At 33.5% G+C, this 20,850-nt stretch overlaps 2 protein-coding genes across 5 annotated transcripts in view; one reads left to right on the forward strand and one right to left on the reverse strand.

Annotated features, from left to right (window-relative positions):
• LOC130898860 (midasin) overlaps window positions 1-20,850 on the forward strand; it is a 103,719-nt gene that overhangs the window by 4,377 nt on the left and 78,492 nt on the right. The window contains exons 7-18 of the mRNA XM_057808423.1: window positions 18-1,697; window positions 1,825-2,050; window positions 2,653-3,044; window positions 3,103-3,223; window positions 3,662-3,914; window positions 4,960-5,255; window positions 5,527-5,662; window positions 5,741-6,074; window positions 6,879-7,025; window positions 7,097-7,451; window positions 7,722-8,567; window positions 8,934-9,062. Coding sequence (XP_057664406.1) covers window positions 18-1,697; window positions 1,825-2,050; window positions 2,653-3,044; window positions 3,103-3,223; window positions 3,662-3,914; window positions 4,960-5,255; window positions 5,527-5,662; window positions 5,741-6,074; window positions 6,879-7,025; window positions 7,097-7,451; window positions 7,722-8,567; window positions 8,934-9,062 — 4,915 coding nt within the window. The remainder of the gene's footprint in view (window positions 1-17; window positions 1,698-1,824; window positions 2,051-2,652; window positions 3,045-3,102; window positions 3,224-3,661; window positions 3,915-4,959; window positions 5,256-5,526; window positions 5,663-5,740; window positions 6,075-6,878; window positions 7,026-7,096; window positions 7,452-7,721; window positions 8,568-8,933; window positions 9,063-20,850) is intronic.
• LOC130898862 (uncharacterized) overlaps window positions 14,251-20,850 on the reverse strand; it is a 54,177-nt gene continuing 47,577 nt past the window's right edge. For 3 of the 4 annotated variants that reach the window (XM_057808425.1, XM_057808426.1, XM_057808427.1), the window contains 4 exons: window positions 20,411-20,676; window positions 16,765-17,007; window positions 15,425-15,652; window positions 14,251-14,686 (listed from right to left, as the gene is read on the reverse strand). In XM_057808425.1, coding sequence (XP_057664408.1) covers window positions 14,549-14,686; window positions 15,425-15,652; window positions 16,765-17,007; window positions 20,411-20,676 — 875 coding nt within the window. In that variant the 3' untranslated portion in view covers window positions 14,251-14,548. Of the gene's footprint in view, window positions 14,687-15,407; window positions 15,653-16,764; window positions 17,008-20,410; window positions 20,677-20,850 lie in introns of all 4 variants that reach the window. The other variant, XM_057808428.1, reaches the window with a different exon arrangement.

Below are 20,850 nucleotides of genomic sequence, written 5' to 3' on the forward strand. Positions count from 1 at the left end.
TTTTTTTTTTTTTTTAGATTTGTGTCAACTATAACTGGTCACCATAAAAAGCATACAAATACAATGACTCTATTAGAAAAACATCTCCTACAGATAAATGTAGATCCACTCAGTATGGTGGAATTGAAACAAATAATCGATACGAAATATCCAGATTTTTGTACTATATCTGACAGATTAGTGAAAGTTTTTCTTCTTTTCACCGAAGATATGCTAGATCCATCTAAAATAACTTTACCGAAGAGCGGTCGCTTGATTTCAACAAGAGATTTTTTTAAATGGTGCTCCAGAGCAATACAAGATTTTGATGTTACAAGTCAAGCTAGTGCTCTAAAAGTCCTCCAAGACGCCATTGATGTATTCTGCTGCTCCTATCCAAATCAAGAAGATGCTCTTAATTTAGCTAAACAAATTAGTACTCACTTAGGGATTGTGAATCACAAGGCCGATTATTTTTTTAAAGAATACAAACCGACAATGCAATTAACACCAGATCATTTTATAGCTGGACGTGTGGCTTTACCTAGAAATAACAAAGAATTAATGAAATTAATGAAATATTCCTTTACTAGACAATCTTCAGTACTACTTGAAAGGATAATGTGTTGTGTTAATCTGAAGGAACCCGTATTGTTAGTAGGAGAGACTGGTACCGGAAAAACATCTTGCGTTCAATATCTCGCCCATACAGTTGGACAAAAACTCGTCGTAATTAATATGAACCAACAATCTGATTCTGCTGATTTGTTAGGTGGATTCAAACCTGTCGATCTTAAATTCATTGTATCGCCAATTAAAAGAGAATTCGAACAATTATTTTGCTCATATTTCAAAGTGGAACCGAACAAGAAGTATCTGAGTAATTTGACACTTTGTTTTAATAATCAAAGATGGTCAGATTTAATAAAATTGATGATCATAAGTTATCAAGCTGCAGAAAGACGTTTGACAAAAGCAATTCATGATTTCGATCTGATGACTGATGACAAAACTGATGAAAAAATAGTTAAGAACCAAAAAGATAAATCGCTTTTAAATAAATGGCATGCTGTAGGTGAAAAGCTCAATAAATTAGGGATCCAATTGAAACACACAAATGCCTTAGCTTTTGCCTTTATAGAAGGAAGTCTTGTGAACGCTGTTGAGAACGGGTACTGGGTTTTATTAGATGAAATTAATCTTGCGAATGCTGAAACTTTGGAATGCCTGTCTGGTCTTTTAGAGGGGTCCCAGGGCTCTCTCTGCTTATTAGAAAGAGGCGATAAAAAACCCATAAAGCGTCATCCTAATTTCACTTTATTTGCTTGCATGAATCCCTCTACCGACGTAGGAAAGAAGGATCTTCCAGCTGGATTAAGAAATCGCTTTACAGAATTTTTCGTAGATGAATTAAACGAGAAAAATGATCTATTTCTATTAGTCAATAACTACCTGGAAGCGATGTCTATTAATCAAAAATTATTAGAAAATATCGTAAATTTCTATCTGCAAGTTAAAAAGGAAACTGCCACGAGTCTATTAGATGGCGTAGGGCATAAACCACATTATTCCCTGAGGTCCTTGTGCAGGGCTTTGGTTATTGCATCTAAGAATCCTTGCGGCATGTTCAAGAGGAGTCTTTATGAGGCTTTTTGTCTTAGTTTTTTAACGCAACTTGACAACAATTCCTATGTTATGGTAGAAAAATTAATATCGAGGTGAGTGACATTTCAAATTCTTAACAAGCCGAATGACATATTACAAATGATTCCATATTTTTCATTCATAATTACAATGTTTATAAATTTTGTATATAAATGATATTTAGGACATATTTTATTTTAGCTATTTAATTGGCGACGCTAAATCGGTAAAAGCTGTTTTAAATCAACCGATTACTGATCCAAGCAGTAGTCAAGAAAAATACTTACAGTTCGAAGGATATTGGGTGAAAAAAGGACATTTAGAACCTTCGACGCCAGATGACTATATATTAACGGCATCAGTTAGAAAGAATTTAAAAGATTTGGTTCGAGTCGTTTCCATAGGAAAACTGCCAGTCTTATTACAGGTGCATTTTTTTTAAGCGATAAATTATTTCCTATATGAAACGTGTCATTTAAATATGAGTGTTTTGTCATTTTGACAGCTATAAAAATGGTGCATCGTTTTTTATCACCGATAAAAACGCCTGTTCCTCTTATGCGTCTACATCCTCCTTGAACATTTTATGCTAACGAAACACATTACAATCCTCACAATTGAGGGAGCATTAATGATTGTACGAAGCTATAAAAAATGTATAAGGATAGAGCAGGATTGCTACATTGTGCGGTAGAAGTTTTTTTTGTTCCAGGATTGCCACAAGCGACATATATTGCTGTGGGGTCTAATTTTTTTGTCCCATTACTCCATATTTAATTTCATATATTATTAGTCCAGAGTTGGTAACTTCTTTAACCGATTTTCTGGTTATTTATCTAACTCCCTTTTGCTTTTACCATTAGGGTTTGCAAACTCTAGACATTGGTGATTATTGACTTACCCTTTAACAAGAAATTACTAGAAATGAAATATGTATTTCGCTTTTTCTTATTATAGCCTATTGTTTTTTCGATGATATGTGACAATATGTGGGTTTATATTGAAAAAATAACGGTTTATATTTTACAGGGCGATACATCTGTAGGAAAAACTTCCCTCATAACGTATTTAGCTAAATCAAGTGGAAATAAATGTGTTCGTATAAATAACCACGAACACACCGATTTACAAGAGTACATAGGATCGTACATAGCCGATTTAGAAGGTAAATTAGTATTCAGAGAAGGTCTTTTGGTAGAAGCGATGAGAAATGGACACTGGATCATATTGGACGAACTCAATTTGGCGCCCACAGATGTTCTGGAAGCGTTAAACAGAGTCCTCGACGATAATAGAGAACTTTTTATTCCGGAAACTCAAGAAACCGTTAAAGCCGATCCCAACTTCATGTTATTTGCCACTCAGAATCCACCAGGAGCTTATGGAGGAAGAAAAATGTTGTCGAGAGCTTTCCGGAATAGGTAATAGTTCTATATATTCATTTATGCTGACTTTTATTGATGGGTCATTTTATGCTAGGTTCGTCGAATTACATTTCAACGAAATTCCTCCGAAGGAACTAGAGTTTATTCTCCACCAAAGATGTCAAATGGCGCCAAGTTATGCAAAAAAAATGATAAACGTAATGACAGACCTGCAGGTAAGTTTCTTTGAGCAATATAAAAACAATGTCATGTCGGAATTTTTTGAATTTCCCGCCTCTCTACTAGAAGGAAAATTTGTCATTTGAGTCCTATTCAAATTTGAACAATATGTGCCATTTGGTTTGTATTTAAGAGAGGAGCACGTTATATTGTTAATGGTGTACACTTTTGAATTTCTTATAAAAGTTAATAGAAGTGTTTATAAAAAAGTGAGTTGAAAGCTTAATACGACTCACTTATACGATTGTCCAAAATCGCTGAAATTTTTGTGAGAGACATATTTTCCAGCTTATTTTGATAAATGCTGACATTTACAGGTTGAGATCGGAAACTTTTTAGACACACCTCGTATTAATAGTTAATATCTGAACCTAAATTATATTTATTATTACAATGATTTATTTTAATAATTAATACCTTTTTTCTTCTTCTAGATCAGACGAAGAGGGTCTGCTGCCTTCGCCGGTAAACGGGGTTTCATAACATTGAGAGATCTGTTTAGATGGGGCGAAAGATATAGATTAGCACAAAATTCTGAAAAATTATATGATTGGGACCAACATTTGGCAGATGAAGGCTACCTCGTACTTGCGGGCAAAGTTAGAAGAGTCGAAGAGAAGTCTGAAATTATAAGTGTTTTACAAAGACATTTAAAAAGGGAAGTCGATCCAGAACATCTTTTTACATGTACGTAATCCATGTAAAAATGTTTCACTATTACCCTATACGACATGATACAAAATCCTACAAGTATACAATGTGAACACCGCTCATCACACAGCACGAGTCAAGATGCTATTCGAGCTCTTCCCAAACTTTGATCAGTGTCTAAATAATTATTGCAACAATTGCTTTAATCCTGCTTATTATTTCAGGAAGCTTAGCTGGTAGTGCTGTGACACACATATGAAACCATTAATGTACAAATTACACAGATTCAGATCGACTAACAGAGAAGGCCTAATAAGAAAATAATCCATGTTCTTAAGTCTTTTTCAGTCAATCCAGCAGTCGGTTACAATAACGTTCAGACGGTGTACCGTTTTGCTAAAACAAAGAAAACTCTAAAAAGAGCCATAGTCGTACAGTTGCAACAAAAAAGCGAAAAACATTCAATTCAAAAAGTTATAAGCCCGAATCCGCATATGTGGAAGAGAAGATAATCCAAAGGGGGTTTAAAGTCTTGGAGCAACTTTTCTTCAAAGTTGACATTTGAACCATGATCTTTAGATTTTAGAGCATGTAACAATTCTAAACAGGAATTACTAATTCACGACTAGTCTTGTGAAATAGATTTAGTTGACCTGTACTTTGTTTTTCATATAAGCAGCCAATATCACCGAATTGATAATATTATTATTCCGAAATGTACAGTATTATATTGCGAATTTTCACCAAATCTTAATTACAGGAATGAATTTTTAAAGAAAATGACTTGACAACCAAAAGATTTTCACATTCGGGATTCATTGATTGTATATTGATAGTTAGGTTAGGTTAGGTTAGGAAAGTAGATAACACAAAAATATGAAGAATAACATTATCTGCTCCTTTTTAGATTTTCCTGAGGTGGTTTGAAACCTACTCAATTGCGACCTTTTCAATTATATTGCGTCCTTGTATATTCCCCATATAAATCCAAATAAGTATTCATAGTTTCTCATTGTTTGCAAGCTTTTTCAGAGTGGAAAATTATCTTTCAACTAAATTTCATTATTTGTTCGACTTTTAGTGTCCGATAGAACATCTACAGTAACACGACATATTTTAAAGAAAATCGAAGACAACAGATCCAAATATAATAACATCGTTTGGACTTTTAATATGAGACAATTGGCCGTGTTAGTGTCCAAAGCGTTGGATTTTAAGGAACCGGTTTTATTAGTAGGAGAGACTGGGGGCGGTAAAACAACAGTGTGTAAACTTATTGCCGAAAATAATGGACAAGAGTTAGTTACTGTCAATTGTCATATGCATACTGAGAGCAGTGATTTTATTGGAGGATTACGACCTGTAAGGGATCACACGGTATGTAATTAAAAAAAAAATTAAACTAATCTATTTAGATTAGATATCAGATTTTTCAGATATTTGAAATGTGTTTTACGAGGATATACAGCTCTTCTATTTTTTGAATACTTATTTAGTTCATGAACATGAATGCTACTACGAACTATGAAATATCAGTTGACTCCTCTTTAAAGGAGATTGTTAAAATTAGTATAATTCATACAAATCTGCATATGCGGATATAAATCAACAATCTATTTTTATTTTATGTGTTATAATATATTTTTAGAGTGAAAATTCAACAAAACTTTTTGAATGGGTAGATGGGCCGCTTATATCAGCTATGTTACGAGGTAACGTTTTTCTAGCAGATGAAATTTCTTTAGCTGACGATAGTGTATTAGAAAGATTGAACTCCTTACTAGGTAAGAATAATCTTTTGCTTTGACCATATTTATTTCAAAAATTATACTTTGAAAAATGTTTACTTTGTTCTTTTTCAGAACCTGAAAGGACTTTGTTATTAGCTGAAAAAGGTATTGACATAAACAATAGAGAAAACTCGGAATTGATAGTGGCAACTTCCAATTTTTTCTTCATCGGTACTATGAATCCAGGTGGCGATTTTGGTAAAAAAGAATTGTCACCTGCTCTTAGGAATAGGTTTACTGAAATTTGGTGCGAATCTTGTAAAAATCGTCAAGATTTGATTGATATAATTGAACAAAATATAATACCTGGAATTTCATTAGGAAATCAACAAGATGGTTCAAGTGGTATTGGCATTTGTATAATGGATTTTATACAGTGGTTTGAAATAACTGAAGTTGGAAAAAGGCAAGTTTGAATATTTTCACAATCGTATAGAAACTTGATGTATTATTAGCAATATTGTTATTCAATCTTTGGAAATTTAAACTAAACTGTTCTGTTCTAACCACGAGCCAACAAAAACTAGTTAATCATTTATAAAAACCTACAATAAAAAAACTGATTAGACGAAAAAAGGTGTGTGCTAATTCAAATATAACTGAAATAACAATTCGAATATAACTGAAATTTTATTTTTCATCATTTAAATCTACAATCTTAGACCATTTAACACATATAAAGTGAACATTTGATCCATGAATTTATAGAGGCAACGTTGAGAGAATGCGTTCCAAGAAGTTTTATGCTTGATATAACAAATATCTTGATTTTATATAAATATTTTGGAGCCTTAAAATGTTATTTTCGGTGACTTTTTAATTGTTTTTATTTATTTAAACTTGATTTTGAATTATACTGTGTATACTGCTAATAGCCAAATTATTAAACGTACTGTATTTTTTAAATAATTTTATGTTTTATGCAGTAATTTAATTTTAAACATAATATTATTGATCTACTGGTATCATATTTCTTTGATAACTCAGATTTCATTCCTTTATAATCCAATAGTTTTCCTACACGAGAACACGACAATTACAAAATTCAATCTTCCATCTACTTGAATTGTAGAAAAAATTGAAACGTAATTATACGGTGACATCTGGAAATGGGTGGGCCGAGCAAATTTTGTTATAGAAAAGATCATAGATGCTCTTAAATTTGGAAACAACCTGTATGTGAATGTTTATTTTATTCATTTTTTTACAGATTTACAATAAGTATCCGTGACATTTTGACGTGGGTGAATTTTATTAACACGTGTGTGAATAAAATGGATGTTGCCGAAGCGTATTTACATGGTGCTTGCTTGACATTCTTAGATAGTCTAGGATCTGGAATTACTAGTACCGAAAGGTGAAGAAATTTTCACATGTGATTTTTAATTATATCTTAATCAATAAATGCTACTACTGTTCTGTTTACAGCTTAAGATCATTAGATCAATTCAAGGAAAAATGCTTACAATTTCTATCGAACCAAATCATCGACGTTTCCTATACTTCATTTGAGTTAAAAAATTTGAAAGTGGAAAAAATTGACACTCGATTTGGGATAAAACCGTTCTATATCGAAACTAATCAAGAAGAAATGACAACCACAGAATTTTCTTTTAATGCTCCAACTACTGTTTATAATACGCTTAGACTTTTGAGGGGTATGCAGTTGAATAAAGCCATATTACTTGAAGGTAGCCCTGGTGTTGGTAAAACCAGTTTGGTTACTGCGTTGGCAAATTTCACTGGTCACAAGTTATTCAGGATCAACCTTTCGGATCAAACGGTAAATCCTCCTTGTTATTTATTATAAACTTGATAATTACTGCTTAAAAATGCTTACTGAATAAACATAAACTTTTCTAATTAATACTTCCAGAATGTTCCAGAGTGTTGGAAATGAGTATTATGGCCTTTCAATTGAAAATAAATTTTTATTACGCTTTTACCATGTTATGCTGTCCTTGCTTCCACCGGAATCTATTTGTTGTTCAGTCAAGTCTTCTTATCCCAATTAAATAATCATTATATAAATTTCGTTTTCTTTCTTTTATAGGATATATCAGATCTTTTCGGTGCTGACTTGCCGGTAGAAGGTGGAACTGGGGGTCAGTTTTCTTGGCGAGACGGTCCCCTACTTGAAGCTCTTAAAAGCGGCAGTTGGATATTATTAGATGAACTAAATTTAGCCTCTCAATCGGTATTAGAAGGACTTAATGCTTGTCTGGATCACCGAGGAGAAATATTTATTCCGGAATTAGGTAAAACGTTTTACGTTAAATCCGGCACTCGATTTTTCGGATGTCAAAATCCATTGAAACAGGGTGGATCTAGAAGAGGGCTGCCGCAGTCATTTTTAAATAGATTCATACAAGTTTTTGTACGTTCGTTGACCGATAAAGATTTGTTCTTGATATTAATGAATCAATTCAATCAGTTACCAGTTGAACTACTTAGAAAAATGGTCGATTTTAATACAAGGATAGTAGAAGAATTAGATAATCACACATTTGCCAATAAGGGATCACCGTGGGAATGTAATTTACGTGATTTAACCCGTTGGTGCGAAGCTACGATTTATTGCGGAAAGTATGATGATGAATACCGGCCTCGAAACGTCGTTTTACTAATTTACGGTGACCGTATGCGAACCTTAACAGATAAAAATAAAGTTGAAAGTATTTTTAATGATGTGTTTGGTCAAAAAGTGACAGGTGCGGGCGCGTTAACCTACGTTAGTGACGATAAAGTATATTTTGGTGACGTGTTCATTGAAAGAAATCGATTTTCGGTGGATACTAACGTTTTGAAACAGGAAAAAACTTGTTTAGTTCTACGATCTCAAATGAAAGTGCTACGGAGCCTGGCGTATTGCGTTAACCTAAACTGGATGGCTATTCTGGTAAGTATGTTTGCGATAAGCTTTTTTTACGATTATATAAAAAATCATTTTCGAATCGTATACATGGTGTCGCAAAAACAACATACATATTTTCAAAAGCTAAAAACGGATTTTACAAAACTTTAGTTTGGCTGATTGCCTATCCAATTTTTTGCATTTTTTGTATTATTTTCTTTTTTACCTTGTTATTTTTATCGCATTTCCGTTTCTTTTAACATCAAATAACAATGTTTACGTGGCTGTAGCATAACGCCGACTGACGCCTGAATGTTTTCTGCACGCGTAGCGTCTGCACGGAGCGGTCGGAGGTTGAAAAAAAAGGCCCTCGTACTATTTATTTAATTATTTCCTTTCATTTTTTTCAAGGTTGGAACTGCAGGTTCTGGAAAAAGTAGTGTAGTGAAAACTCTCGCAAGCCTTGCAGGAAAAACTCTAAAAACGCTTCCAGTAACATCTGCCATGGATACAACAGACATCTTGGGAGGATTTGAACAGGTGAGTATCATTATTTATCAACTACGAATAATTGCACGATTTATTTTTTGTACGGCTATAACAGAAAAATGCTGTATCTCAACTGTTCAACAGATAGATCGACGAGGTACATTTTCTATCTTCAATTCCATTTTCTTACCTGATTAAACAACGACTTGATTGTGTTTTTATTGAACAATCAATCAGGTCTTCTATGGAATGTTAAATTTGAAGCAATGACAGCTATTTTTACTTATAATTGTATAGTTGCGTAACTATGTAACCGTCGATATTGTGAATAATTATATATTTGTTTCAAATTTTCTAAAAATAATGAAAATACCGTTTACATCCGTATCCAGCTTTGCCGGTACCTTGAAGCGATTCACAAACATCGCGGTAGGTGAATTGATCTTAAAATTCATTTTTGTTGTACGAGATGTACCGCGATCGTGTTCGATTCTCAGCGTCTTGCCGAGGGCTCTTCAAGTTTTTCTAATTGACCCAACTTCTTCCGGAAGACGGTTGCTAATCCTCGTGCGTTCTTGATACGGGCAGTGATGTTGCAAGCCAGCGAATAATTTTCCGGCAGAGTGAACAAGTCTTGTTGTTGTTTTGTAGTGACTCCAACTGGTTCACTTTTCCCTATAGGTCGTGGTTAATGGACTATTTTCGGTTTGCCATTGGGGATCTTGTTTATGCGATAAATCACATCATTGATCCTTTTCTTAGGTTAGAAGAGGACTTGATTTTCTTAGTTCTTGATTAAGTATGAACCTTCTCATTATTTTCGTAATTTTGAAGAAAATCCCTTTCTCCCCGTCGAGTTGTGCACCCATACTTTAAAACAGCCAGCTGTGACTTCCTTGTCGTATCGTTTTCGCATTCTGTCGCTGAAAACTTGAAGATTCAAGAAAACCAATTCGTGTTTTTCCATTTGAACATTTCTCATAGTTTTTATTTTTGTTTCTATTGCAGCTTCGTATTTTTGCATATGTCTGTCAAATTAATAACTTTGTTTAAAATTCCTCTTCATCTTCTGCGCTTGCATCTTCGTTTCCACCATTATAATCCATTCTGATATCCCTTCCCGTTATGATATTTTCTACCACATAATTTATCTATAATATAGTTGATAAAAACATAGTATAGGGACATAAAATTACCGACAAAATTAAGGTCGTTGTAATAAAACAAACGGTCGTAAAAAGTAAACTACAGTTAGCCAGAACTTGCCGTTCCGATTTCCAGCATTACTACAATAGTTCTGGAACAAAATTTTAGTTACAATTCATTGTGGTTTTAAAAGCTTCGGAAAAATAAGCGAAGACATTGACGGTTAGACAAACCCCTTTATTGCAATCTGTGAAATTTTACAATGAGCAAATGGTTTAAGCTGGTCTTCTAAACGGGAACTAAGATTGAAAATAACACGTCGACACAAAGATCTTGATATTGCTGCCATTTCTGACCAGATGTTTTCCTTCAATTGGATTATTGTGATAAACCTTACTTTTAAGGTATCCCCATACAAAATAGTCGAGCGGGCTAAGGTCGGGGCTTCTGGGAGGCCAGTCGATGTTACCCCTTCGCGAAATGACTTTATTAGATGATAATTCATTCACAACTTCCATCGAGGTATGGCAAGTGGCCCCATCTTGCTGGAACCACATTCTTGAGTTCAAATCTGCAAACTCTGGGTCCAAAAAATTTCGCAACATATCGCAGTAACAATCACTATTCATATTGATTGCTCGGCATCGACAGCTTAGGAATGTATTTATGTGTAAGATTCGATGTTTTCATTGGTAAACAATGGATATGATGAGTCTACGTCGACTGACGGTTTGTTAGATGTTTACCGAATTCTTCTTGTCGATATCCAATAATTTGTAAAATTTCGTTTTTCGTTTAATCCGAATGGTTCCTAGACTATAATGGACACGGCTAGAGATACAACCATCGTTCAGCTTGTTCTCCGGGCGAAAAACATTTTCATTATCAGATAGCAGGGAAAGTCGATAAAATGTTATCTTATCAGTTTGGTGATAATCCCTAACAGATTTAACTGCAAAAGAGCTAATCGAGCATTGTTACATGATGTGCCAAGCCCTATTTGTTGATGTGTAATTTTAATAAAGTGCAGCTTTAAAAAGAAACGAAAAAATAGGCTCTCATATTTATTCAATCTAAAAAGTAAAAAAAAAAAACTTGATATAAGAAAAAAAATTGACATTTTTAATGGTGAACGTACTCAGAATTTATTGTCATACGAGTGTCATTCGAGTTGTTCATCGATACCCATTAAACATTCATCTTGGTCAAAAAATGGGATTGAATCGCGAACATTTTCATTCGACGCTGTCACACAACGGTGTGACGATCAACTCGCTTTGACTTTTTGGTGATGATGCACCATATCGAACCACCGATATGGTGGCTCGATACTGTCATGATGACTCGATACTTGTCATCTTTAATCACTACTTCGCAGTACAATTAAAATCCTTCTCCAATCGTATCGCTTCGATTACTCGACTCAACTGACTCACGTCGCGTCGACGCACTCGTTTTATATGGTTAAGGAAGGTTCTAGTCTTTCTCTCTCGCCTGACTTGACTTGAGTGTAAGAGTATTTAAAACATCCGTAGAGGAATTGAATAAAGTCTAAAAGCTCTAAAAAACATGATTCTTCTTTCTTCTTATATCAGGACCATCCGAAATCATCTCAATTCAATAATAAAAATTCATAAACAAAGGAAAATCATCAAACTCAACGAGCTTCTCTCTTTCGTTATAGTTTTGATACAGAATTTATTACAAAATGCAATTCGTATTAAAAACTAACTAACGATGTTTAAAATTTCCATTTATAAAATAATAACTACCTTCATTAGCTTGTCCGTTTACAAAAGTTTTAATGAACCACTCGAAACTCTTAAAAATGAAACTACCAAAATTAACGTTAGCGCAAACAATGTTTAGAATGATAAAAAAAAACTCCCTTTGTAATTTTAATTTATAAATTGGAGTGGTGCGGAGTTTAATTCGAAAGAAACGAGCTTTTGTGAATTGTTAATCGTTATAATATAGTAATGATGCCATACAACGAAACTAGTATTACTTCCAACTTTAACTGTTGGTTAATATCTTGAGAAAATACAGAGATGTTCAAAAAAAAAGTAGGTATATTCTCAACAAGATTGGAAATAGAATGAAATTGATACGAATGGAAAATTTCCATGTTGATTTCTAGTAATACAATATATTTTTTCCGCGACCAGAAGGTATGAATCAGAAATCTGTTATATCGGAACAAAATAAATCAATTTTGCAGACTATACAGACTCTCAGCAACATGATGATTTGATGATGATGATGCTAGGGTCATATCGACATTGGGTTGCCGAGTTTAAATTTCCTCTACTAGCTCCGCGTTTTCCCTTTGTTTTTTTGTCAACAAGCGTTATAGTTCTTGAAACTTTTATACCTCGTTAATTTACTACAACTGAAGAATATTGAATTATAAAACGTATATAGACGAGTAAAATGTACCTGCCTGTAAGGGCGTTTGGTTTAAGCAGGGTTCCAGACGTGACTGAGCCCTTTTTGTACCTCATTCGTTCTTTTTTCCGGAAAACGAAATTTCAAAACAAAAATCATAAAGGAAAAAGAATTCGTTGCAAATAAAATAGAAGAAAAAAAACATTTCAATTCCAAAATATAAATAATCATGGTGGTCAGAATCTTCTGAACTAGAGTCATCATTTGATTGAATTATGAAGGGTTGTAAAGGGGGTGATACCACGTACTCATCTTCTTCTTTGATAACATGTTCAACACAGTTTTTCCAAAGCTCTTGACCTCTTTCTTCACGAGTTCTACAACCTCTTTACTCAGTTTTGGAGACTGATTACATTTTCGTAATTCTGATTCAACGTTTGCTCATATCAAATCTATAGGTTTGAATATGGAATAGTAAGGAGGTAGTCTAAGTGATAGAATGATTTGTCTATAACGATTACTGACTGTGGTGGAATGTTAGGTAAAAGCTGTTCATTAAACCACTTTTCAAATGATTGTATGAACAGTAATTAAAGCCACCAATGCCATCTAATTTCAATTTCTTTCCATCGGAAAGGATTATCTAAATAAGGTGTTGAAGACTAAAGGTAAAAATTCCAGTTGCGGTCCGTATTCTGGCGTGCAACCAGACGCGGAAAAAAACCGCAACATTGTTCAATGTTCTTCTAGTCGTCATCGAGGAACATTTACTTTAAGTTTCGCTTTTATAGTTTTACAATTTTTAACAACAATTATTCTTCATATTTTTGATGAAATTTTTTAGAGTTTCCCATTGAACGGGATTTGTCAAATAATTCGACAGAACTTTTCATGATCGATCTATTCCTCAAGCAATTTTCCTTCGACTCGCCCCTTCTTCGCGAAAAGCTGACATTTTACATTTTTATAGATCAGAAAGACAATCTCCACTGGGCATTTTACTCTGGCTATGATAAAAGTGAGAAGGTTAATAGTGAACGACCACAATGACATTATTTGTTTCGCAACAAAGCCAACGTCGACTCGTAAATAATTTCTAAGCGTTTTACAATCCGTGTATTCCCCTATTTTAGTTTCAATTTTAATAACTTTCAATATTAGGGGTTATATTTACGATCCTTTATTTATAACGTTAGTTTGAATCGTTGAATCGTAACTATGGGGGGGGACGTGGTTGCATAAAATCATCAATATATTTTGAATTGTTAATCATCTTACCCTATTATATTTTTTAGATTGTGGCAGAAACCCCTATAAACGTGTTACACCCTTCAACCGAATTTGATTATCACTTTCCTTTTCATAATTGCTTCGTAGTTTGCCTCTGTTCCCTGTGAGGTACTTTATGTAATAGATGATACTAGAACAGAAACGATCGTTAATTTAAAGGCTGCGATATATTTTTTTTTTTGTCGAAGTAATTAAACAAACTAAAACTAGATATTTCTTCAAGGAAAAAATTATTAACGTATAATATCAATACATAAAAATGAGGCACTTATTACAATTCTGTATTAAATTAAACTGGATTGGAAATATGCTAATCCATTGAAATGTTATTCACGTTCATATTTTGCGATGAATAGATGGGAAAAAAGTAGTTATAGGATTCTTTCTGAAGGCAAAAGGTTATAAAAATACTAAATTCAGATTAAACCTGCTGTTTATTTACATTTGATAATAATAAATATTTTATAAAATAATTTTAACCATATTCGTTTCAATATTCTCTCAAATTCACAAAATAATGTATCTATTTTATGTCCCCATCAAATTCAAAACTACCAATTATCTAATTGATACACTTTTTCCAATAATTTTTCACTCGCTTCCAAGATTTTTCTACTTCCTTGAAATCATTCAAACGCTGTCATCTTGGCTGTCTTTTATTTCGGCCCTGTGAGATATTTTCAAATTCTGGTCGACCTGTCCCAATCCGGATGCTAGTCGCTTTCCTGTGGCGAAGGTAGATCGTCCATATTGGTGTAATGAGGTGGTAGAGCAACTGGTAAGATCCCGTTGTTGAGCGACTCTGATTCGAATTGCTGGACGGGTGTCCAAGGACTCAAATCGGGGTTTCCCTAAAACAAAAAAAATGACATCAATGTACAAATATACTAATTATGCGGGTGAATAAATGAATGGAATCGAATTAATCCGAAAACAGAATAAACTTCAATAAATAAGGAAATCAAATTACCATCTGAAAGGCAAGTCTGAATTTTTGTTTGCGGGATTTATGTAAAAAAGCTTCTGAAATGTAGGGGTTGAAATTTTCTATCAAATCATGTTGAAAAAACTTCGATGTACCGGGTGTCCCAATAAGAATGTCTCTAGGTCATATCTCTATAGTTCAGTAGTAAAGGAATGAATGTGAAGATTCCCGTCAAGGTGGTTTTTCCGCTGGAATTATTTTTCGCAGATCGAGGTTTATCGGTGAGAAAATTCAGTATAAAATATAATGGGTTTTAGTTTACTTATTACTCTCCGAAGACGATAACTTTGTTTTCGAAACGCGCGTCAGACAGTGTAAAAATTGTCTTTCGATTATTAGCTTTTTCATTTCATATAATTTTTAGAATATTTGATATATATATATATACACTCTGTCAAAATTGAATTGAAAATTTCGAATGAGTTAAAGTGTGTCAAAAATTTTGATTCAACTATTCGTATTTTTTTAGTTTTGAGTTATGACTAGGAAATGAATGAAATTAACTTTCAAACTGTAAACAATCTAAAATTACGTAAAACACATGACAGATACAATGAAAATGAGTACATGCCTCTTACACCACTTACATATAATATTTAATTACCATAGAGCTATCAGGGTGGGCGGGAGCCGGTAAGAGGGGAGGCTTCAGGAGAGATATATCGGCCGCTCTAGGTGGATCGGGTGGTGGAGGAACGCTTGGTCCCGACACTAACCATACAGGTATCCAACCGCAGCATATATCTAAAGTAGCCCTTCTGAGGCCTCTGTGTAGGACTAAAAACAATGTTGGATTTACTATTGCATGGACATATGATATGTGGAGAGTTATCTGAAACAAAATATTTTGTTAACTAATAAAGAACTAAAATCGAACTCATTTATTCATGATGATGACATATCTGGGCTCAGTTTTTGATATGGCAATGGTTAAAGTCTCCGAAAATTACTCAAAAAAGTATTTAATAGAAATTATACGTAGCTCATAGATACGAGATAAAGTCCAAAAAGACACTGTTGCAGTAAAACGATGTACACTGCGGCAGCCTATGGACAAAAGTCGAAATTTCGATTTTTTTGTAGTTTTGAATCCCATATTAAAAGTCGAAACAATTTTTCAATTTAATTACAAAAACAAAGGCTAGAAATCATGTTTTTTAACAAGTCGAAACAATTTTTCAATTTAGTAGGCTCTATGTTATAATGTTAAGTACACGTCAACGTCATTTGATTTTTTAGTATGGCAGATATCGAAGATGATGAGTAATAACTATTTTTCATTACTACCTTTAAATGATTTTTTTCCCTTAATATCTTCATAACATTTTAAAAAACGTTCAAAACGACATATTTCAATTTCGACCCAAAACAACAAGAAATTTATGAATTAAATGAGTTTCACCAAGCGACGCCACTGCTTATCGCAGACTGTCTGGCAGGAATATTGCAAAGAAATTCCGACAGCTTCGGCCAATAGAAATGCATTTATGTTTACGATTCGATGTTTTCATTGGTTATATATACGTGGACTGAGGGTTTGTTAGATATTTACCGAATATTATACGGGGAGTGTACATTATTTTTCATTTCTCAATTTGGTTTGAGTACCGTGTGTATTTATGAAATATTGATTGTCTTCTGCGATTGATATTGGAAGAACTATACCAGCATTTTAAATGTCATTTACAAGAAAAAATGTTTGCCTCTTCAGAAAACCGGTAACGCATTAATGACAAGTATGGTCTAAATAAATTCCATTCACGATCGTTTATTAAAAAGCATTCAATATTTTGTAAGTAATTAACGACAAGACTTATCGTATTAAAATTAAATAACGAATTCTTCCAAATTAAAATGAAAATACCCCGTAATAACATGTGTCATTGTCGTAACAATTTGAAACGTTTAGATACTGTGAAAACACAATACTGCTTTTAAATTCACCTCATGACCCAGCGGATTTCCAACAACGGGATGGTTGACCAAGGTAACAAAGAAAAGAGGTCCCCAAAAAAGGACGTACGCCGCCGTAATGACGAGGAACATTTTTACCCTTTGTACTCCCTCTCTTTCCATTCTCCTTAGGTAATCTCGCATCCTACGATGTTCTTCTAGGGCACCGCATCCGCCTCCTCCCATAACGCCTATGCCGATGCCGTTGCCGCTACCGATTCCGTCAACGACACTCTGAAATAAATAAAAACTATTAGGACTGAGTGACGTTTGCTAATAATTTTTTCAATGTTGACTTTGAAAGTAACACTTTTCGATGGGAAACACATAAATACGAGCCCTCTCACAATCAGTGAAGGATCGCCAAATTGTGAAAGCCAATTATCATGGATAACATCTGTTTTCAATCAATTTTCATCGAAAAAACTGAATTTTGTAAAATGAAAAAAATATTTTATGAATTAGAAGAAAATTTATTTACAACGCCTTTTTTGATTGAGTACTGCTTCTATTCATCTTGGTACACTATGTGGTGTAAAAAAGTGCTTTTGCATGCCGATTCGAGATTCTGGAAAGGTTCGTAAGGAATTTGACTACTGGACGTCCATTTTCAAACTGGAATATTGTGTTCTGACATCCAATATTCAACTTTTTAGCCATATGACAGGCTGCGCCAAATACATTCATTATTATTTGAACCCGTTTTTTCTTCTACGATCCAGGAACAAAGCAACAATCGATGGAATGGCGTCACTCAGGTTCTCCAAGACCTAAGAAGTTTCGCGTCCAAAAATCTGCTGGAAAAGTTCTTGCTTCAGTTTTTGGGATTGCCATGGAGTAATTATGATTGATTTTTTTGGATAAGGGTAGAACAATAACTGGAGATTATTATTCGACATTACTGACCACTCTAAGGGAATGAATTAGATAGAAAAGACGCGGAAAGCTATCCAAAGGTGTTTTGTTTTTGCGGGACAACGCCTCTGCACATAAATCTCATGTTGCCATGCCATGATTAAGAGTTTGAATTACTAGAACACCCCCCTTATTCACCAGATTTGGCTCCATCCGACTATCATCTCTTTCCTCAACTGAAAAAAGTTTAAAAGGTCGTAAATTTTCTTCCAACGAGGAGGTAACTGAATTCAAGTATTGAGTAAACAACAACAAAAACGATCTACAGCCTCGACTTTGAAAACTCTATTACGTTCATTTGCTTTTTGATTTCATTTCAAATAGACAACGCTCCTGTTTACAATAAAATTTATATCAAGAATTCTCGGTATAACCATTTTTATTTAAATTTTCTGCAGAAACATCATATGTGATGTACTGTGAAATTTCAAGAGTTTCCAATTCGAGAATTCTCTCTTTGGAATGGTTTCTATGCAGGGATTGTTACGAATATTCGTATACTAATAACTCGTATATGGAGAAATATTATAGTAATAACTATAAGAAGTGGTACAATGATGTTTATGAGATTTATTGATCGAAAATTGTACGAGGAATGTTAAAAAAAGCCGCAGCATTCGAAAACCACATAAGGTGGAGGAATTTTTTTGATACCGTGAGCCGTTAGGTTAGAATCGAGACAAAAATAATAGATTTATGGTTAAATTCCAATCACTAATAACGTTTAAAAGAATTAATTTTCCTGAAAAATATCTTTTTATTCAAATATTGTTTTTAGTTGTAGTCATAAGGATTCAAAATAACGAAATTGAAGAAAAATGCGCAATTAGACGGGAATGACTTTAATTTCATCTTTTTCGCTCGAATTTCCAATCATTTTTTAGGTTTTTCTCTTTTAACATTATGTTTATTAATTTGTACTTTCATCCAACTTTGCAGTTTTGGAGAAAGGAAAGAGTTGTATGAGATTGAAAACAGTTCACTTTCAAAGTATCACATTAGATGGTTTAACAATATTTTAGGTTAATTCAATTATTTCTATTTCGATTTTGTACTCTATTTAGTGCTTCTACTCAGAAAATATAAAATCGACAGTTCTTTAGATGTGTATTCTGTATAAGTTTAAAAGAAGCTATAATACGTAAGTTTTTTCCCAGCATTATCGCAAACTTAACCTTTGAAAAGTTTCAAACTTTTGCTAGTGTACGTAGCATATAAATACCGTTCCCTCAACGATAACTTTTCAGCTTTGGTATCAGCTAAACGTCGCAGAAAATAATGGCTGATAATAGAGGGTGGTGCATTAACAAGTCTAACTATTTTATACAGAAAATCCCGAGTCAAAATATAAAAACGCTTATTTCTCTGAGATTATTGAATATTCTTCTCATACTTGCTAATGCATCAAAATCGTGATGTAAGAAAGAGGTATTTGGGGTTTTTATAATTCATTATATACAATAACTCTTTCGGAATTATCAATTAAGTAGAAATTTTCGATTTTCCAATATATATTGGATAAATATAAATTGGGCGGGGAAATCGCTTTTTAGTGCCTGAAGTGCCGTCCGCTTCATGTTCAGTCGATTACACATCAACCAGCTCACAACCTATTAGCATTTCAATTACGCTGGTCGACAAAAAAAATTTATTTCGAATCGAGAAATGTTTTAGAAAAGTAATAAACATTGAATATTTTTTGTTCATTTTGATATTGAAATATTTACTTAAATTTATTTTTTACGTGTACTTTACCGTCTTTGTTGTATTGGAAGATTTTTCCGAATGATAACTGACTATAGTCCAATCAGGAATGAGGGAACGGAATAAATTAATAAAATTTCATAAGCGCACTTGATCGAATTTCAAGAACGAATAGTTCCTATTTGAAATTTGATTTTTATAAAGATATTCAAACATTTTCAATTACATCGGAATGTAATTACAAATTGTGTTCAAAGAAATATTAGAAAATAGTGATAGTTGAAAATACCTCGTGCCTTAAGATAAAGAAGAAAATCTACTATCGCTTTCCACCGAGCGATTTTTTAAAATTGGGAAAATAATCTTAGGGAGCCAATCCACTATCACAGTATCCTTGACAATGACCAAAAGAATATCTGCGTCAAAGGTACGGAAAAATCTTTCAAAATCTTATGGTAGTCTACCCCGACCACACAGAACTGTCAGAAGTGGCTTTTTATTTTCAGTTTACTGTGGAAAGTTTCGTGACTTTTGAAATAACCACCTAAAATTGGTTACTGGCTCTTCCTCTAAAATAAAACCTAACTATAAATATTTGTTTTTTATCTGAAAACCCTCGTATCGTGCTCGTATATTGAAAACGATCGATTTCCAAGTGTATATTTTATTACTTTTGGTAAACTTTTGCTTGCCAACACATATATTGATACACATAATATCACATTTATCGCTGGTATCAATGCTACTCGTCCATCAAATTTGATTTACAGGCATCAACTCAGGTAGTAAATAGATAATGAAATCTACAATATGACAGAATATGAACGGAGAAATTATACGTGATGAAATAATTAAATCAAAATTGAGATGAAATATTTCAGCCATCGACGATTCATATTATCTATGTCATAGTAAAATAATTTCGGAATGGTTTTTCAGTTCATAATTATTAAATAATAAGGTTCATTAAAAAAATTATTTATTAAAGTTAACACTGTATAAGAATGTTGAAACTCACCCCATCTTCTGTAGTATTCATATGACAATTCGGTGGACCTCCAGTCACGTTCACTAACGTCGTAACTAATCCTGCTACACGTACCGCCTCTACATTTGCCTTAGTTAAGTCTCGATGGAGTTTTTTGAGGTGAAAAAGAGTCAAAAAGACGCATACCAAATTCACCGCTATCCAAAGGGCATTCAGGATGTAGTGACGAAGAGGACCATGTATTAGAGGACACGAAGGAGCTTTGTGACCGCTTTCTCCTTGCGCCGCTAGTGCACCTGAAACGTTTTCAACTATATTATAGTTAACATAGAATCATATACTCCCAAATTGAAAAAAAAAAAATCATTATAGAATAAAATACATATAAGAATAAAACAAGACAAACAAGAATATTAATATCACGATTCTAAATGTGTATGTTGCTTAGGGAGAAGGTAAATTATTCCAAA

This window comes from Diorhabda carinulata, chromosome 10, assembly GCF_026250575.1.
Source record: "Diorhabda carinulata isolate Delta chromosome 10, icDioCari1.1, whole genome shotgun sequence".
NCBI classification, from domain to species: Eukaryota; Metazoa; Arthropoda; class Insecta; order Coleoptera; family Chrysomelidae; genus Diorhabda; species Diorhabda carinulata.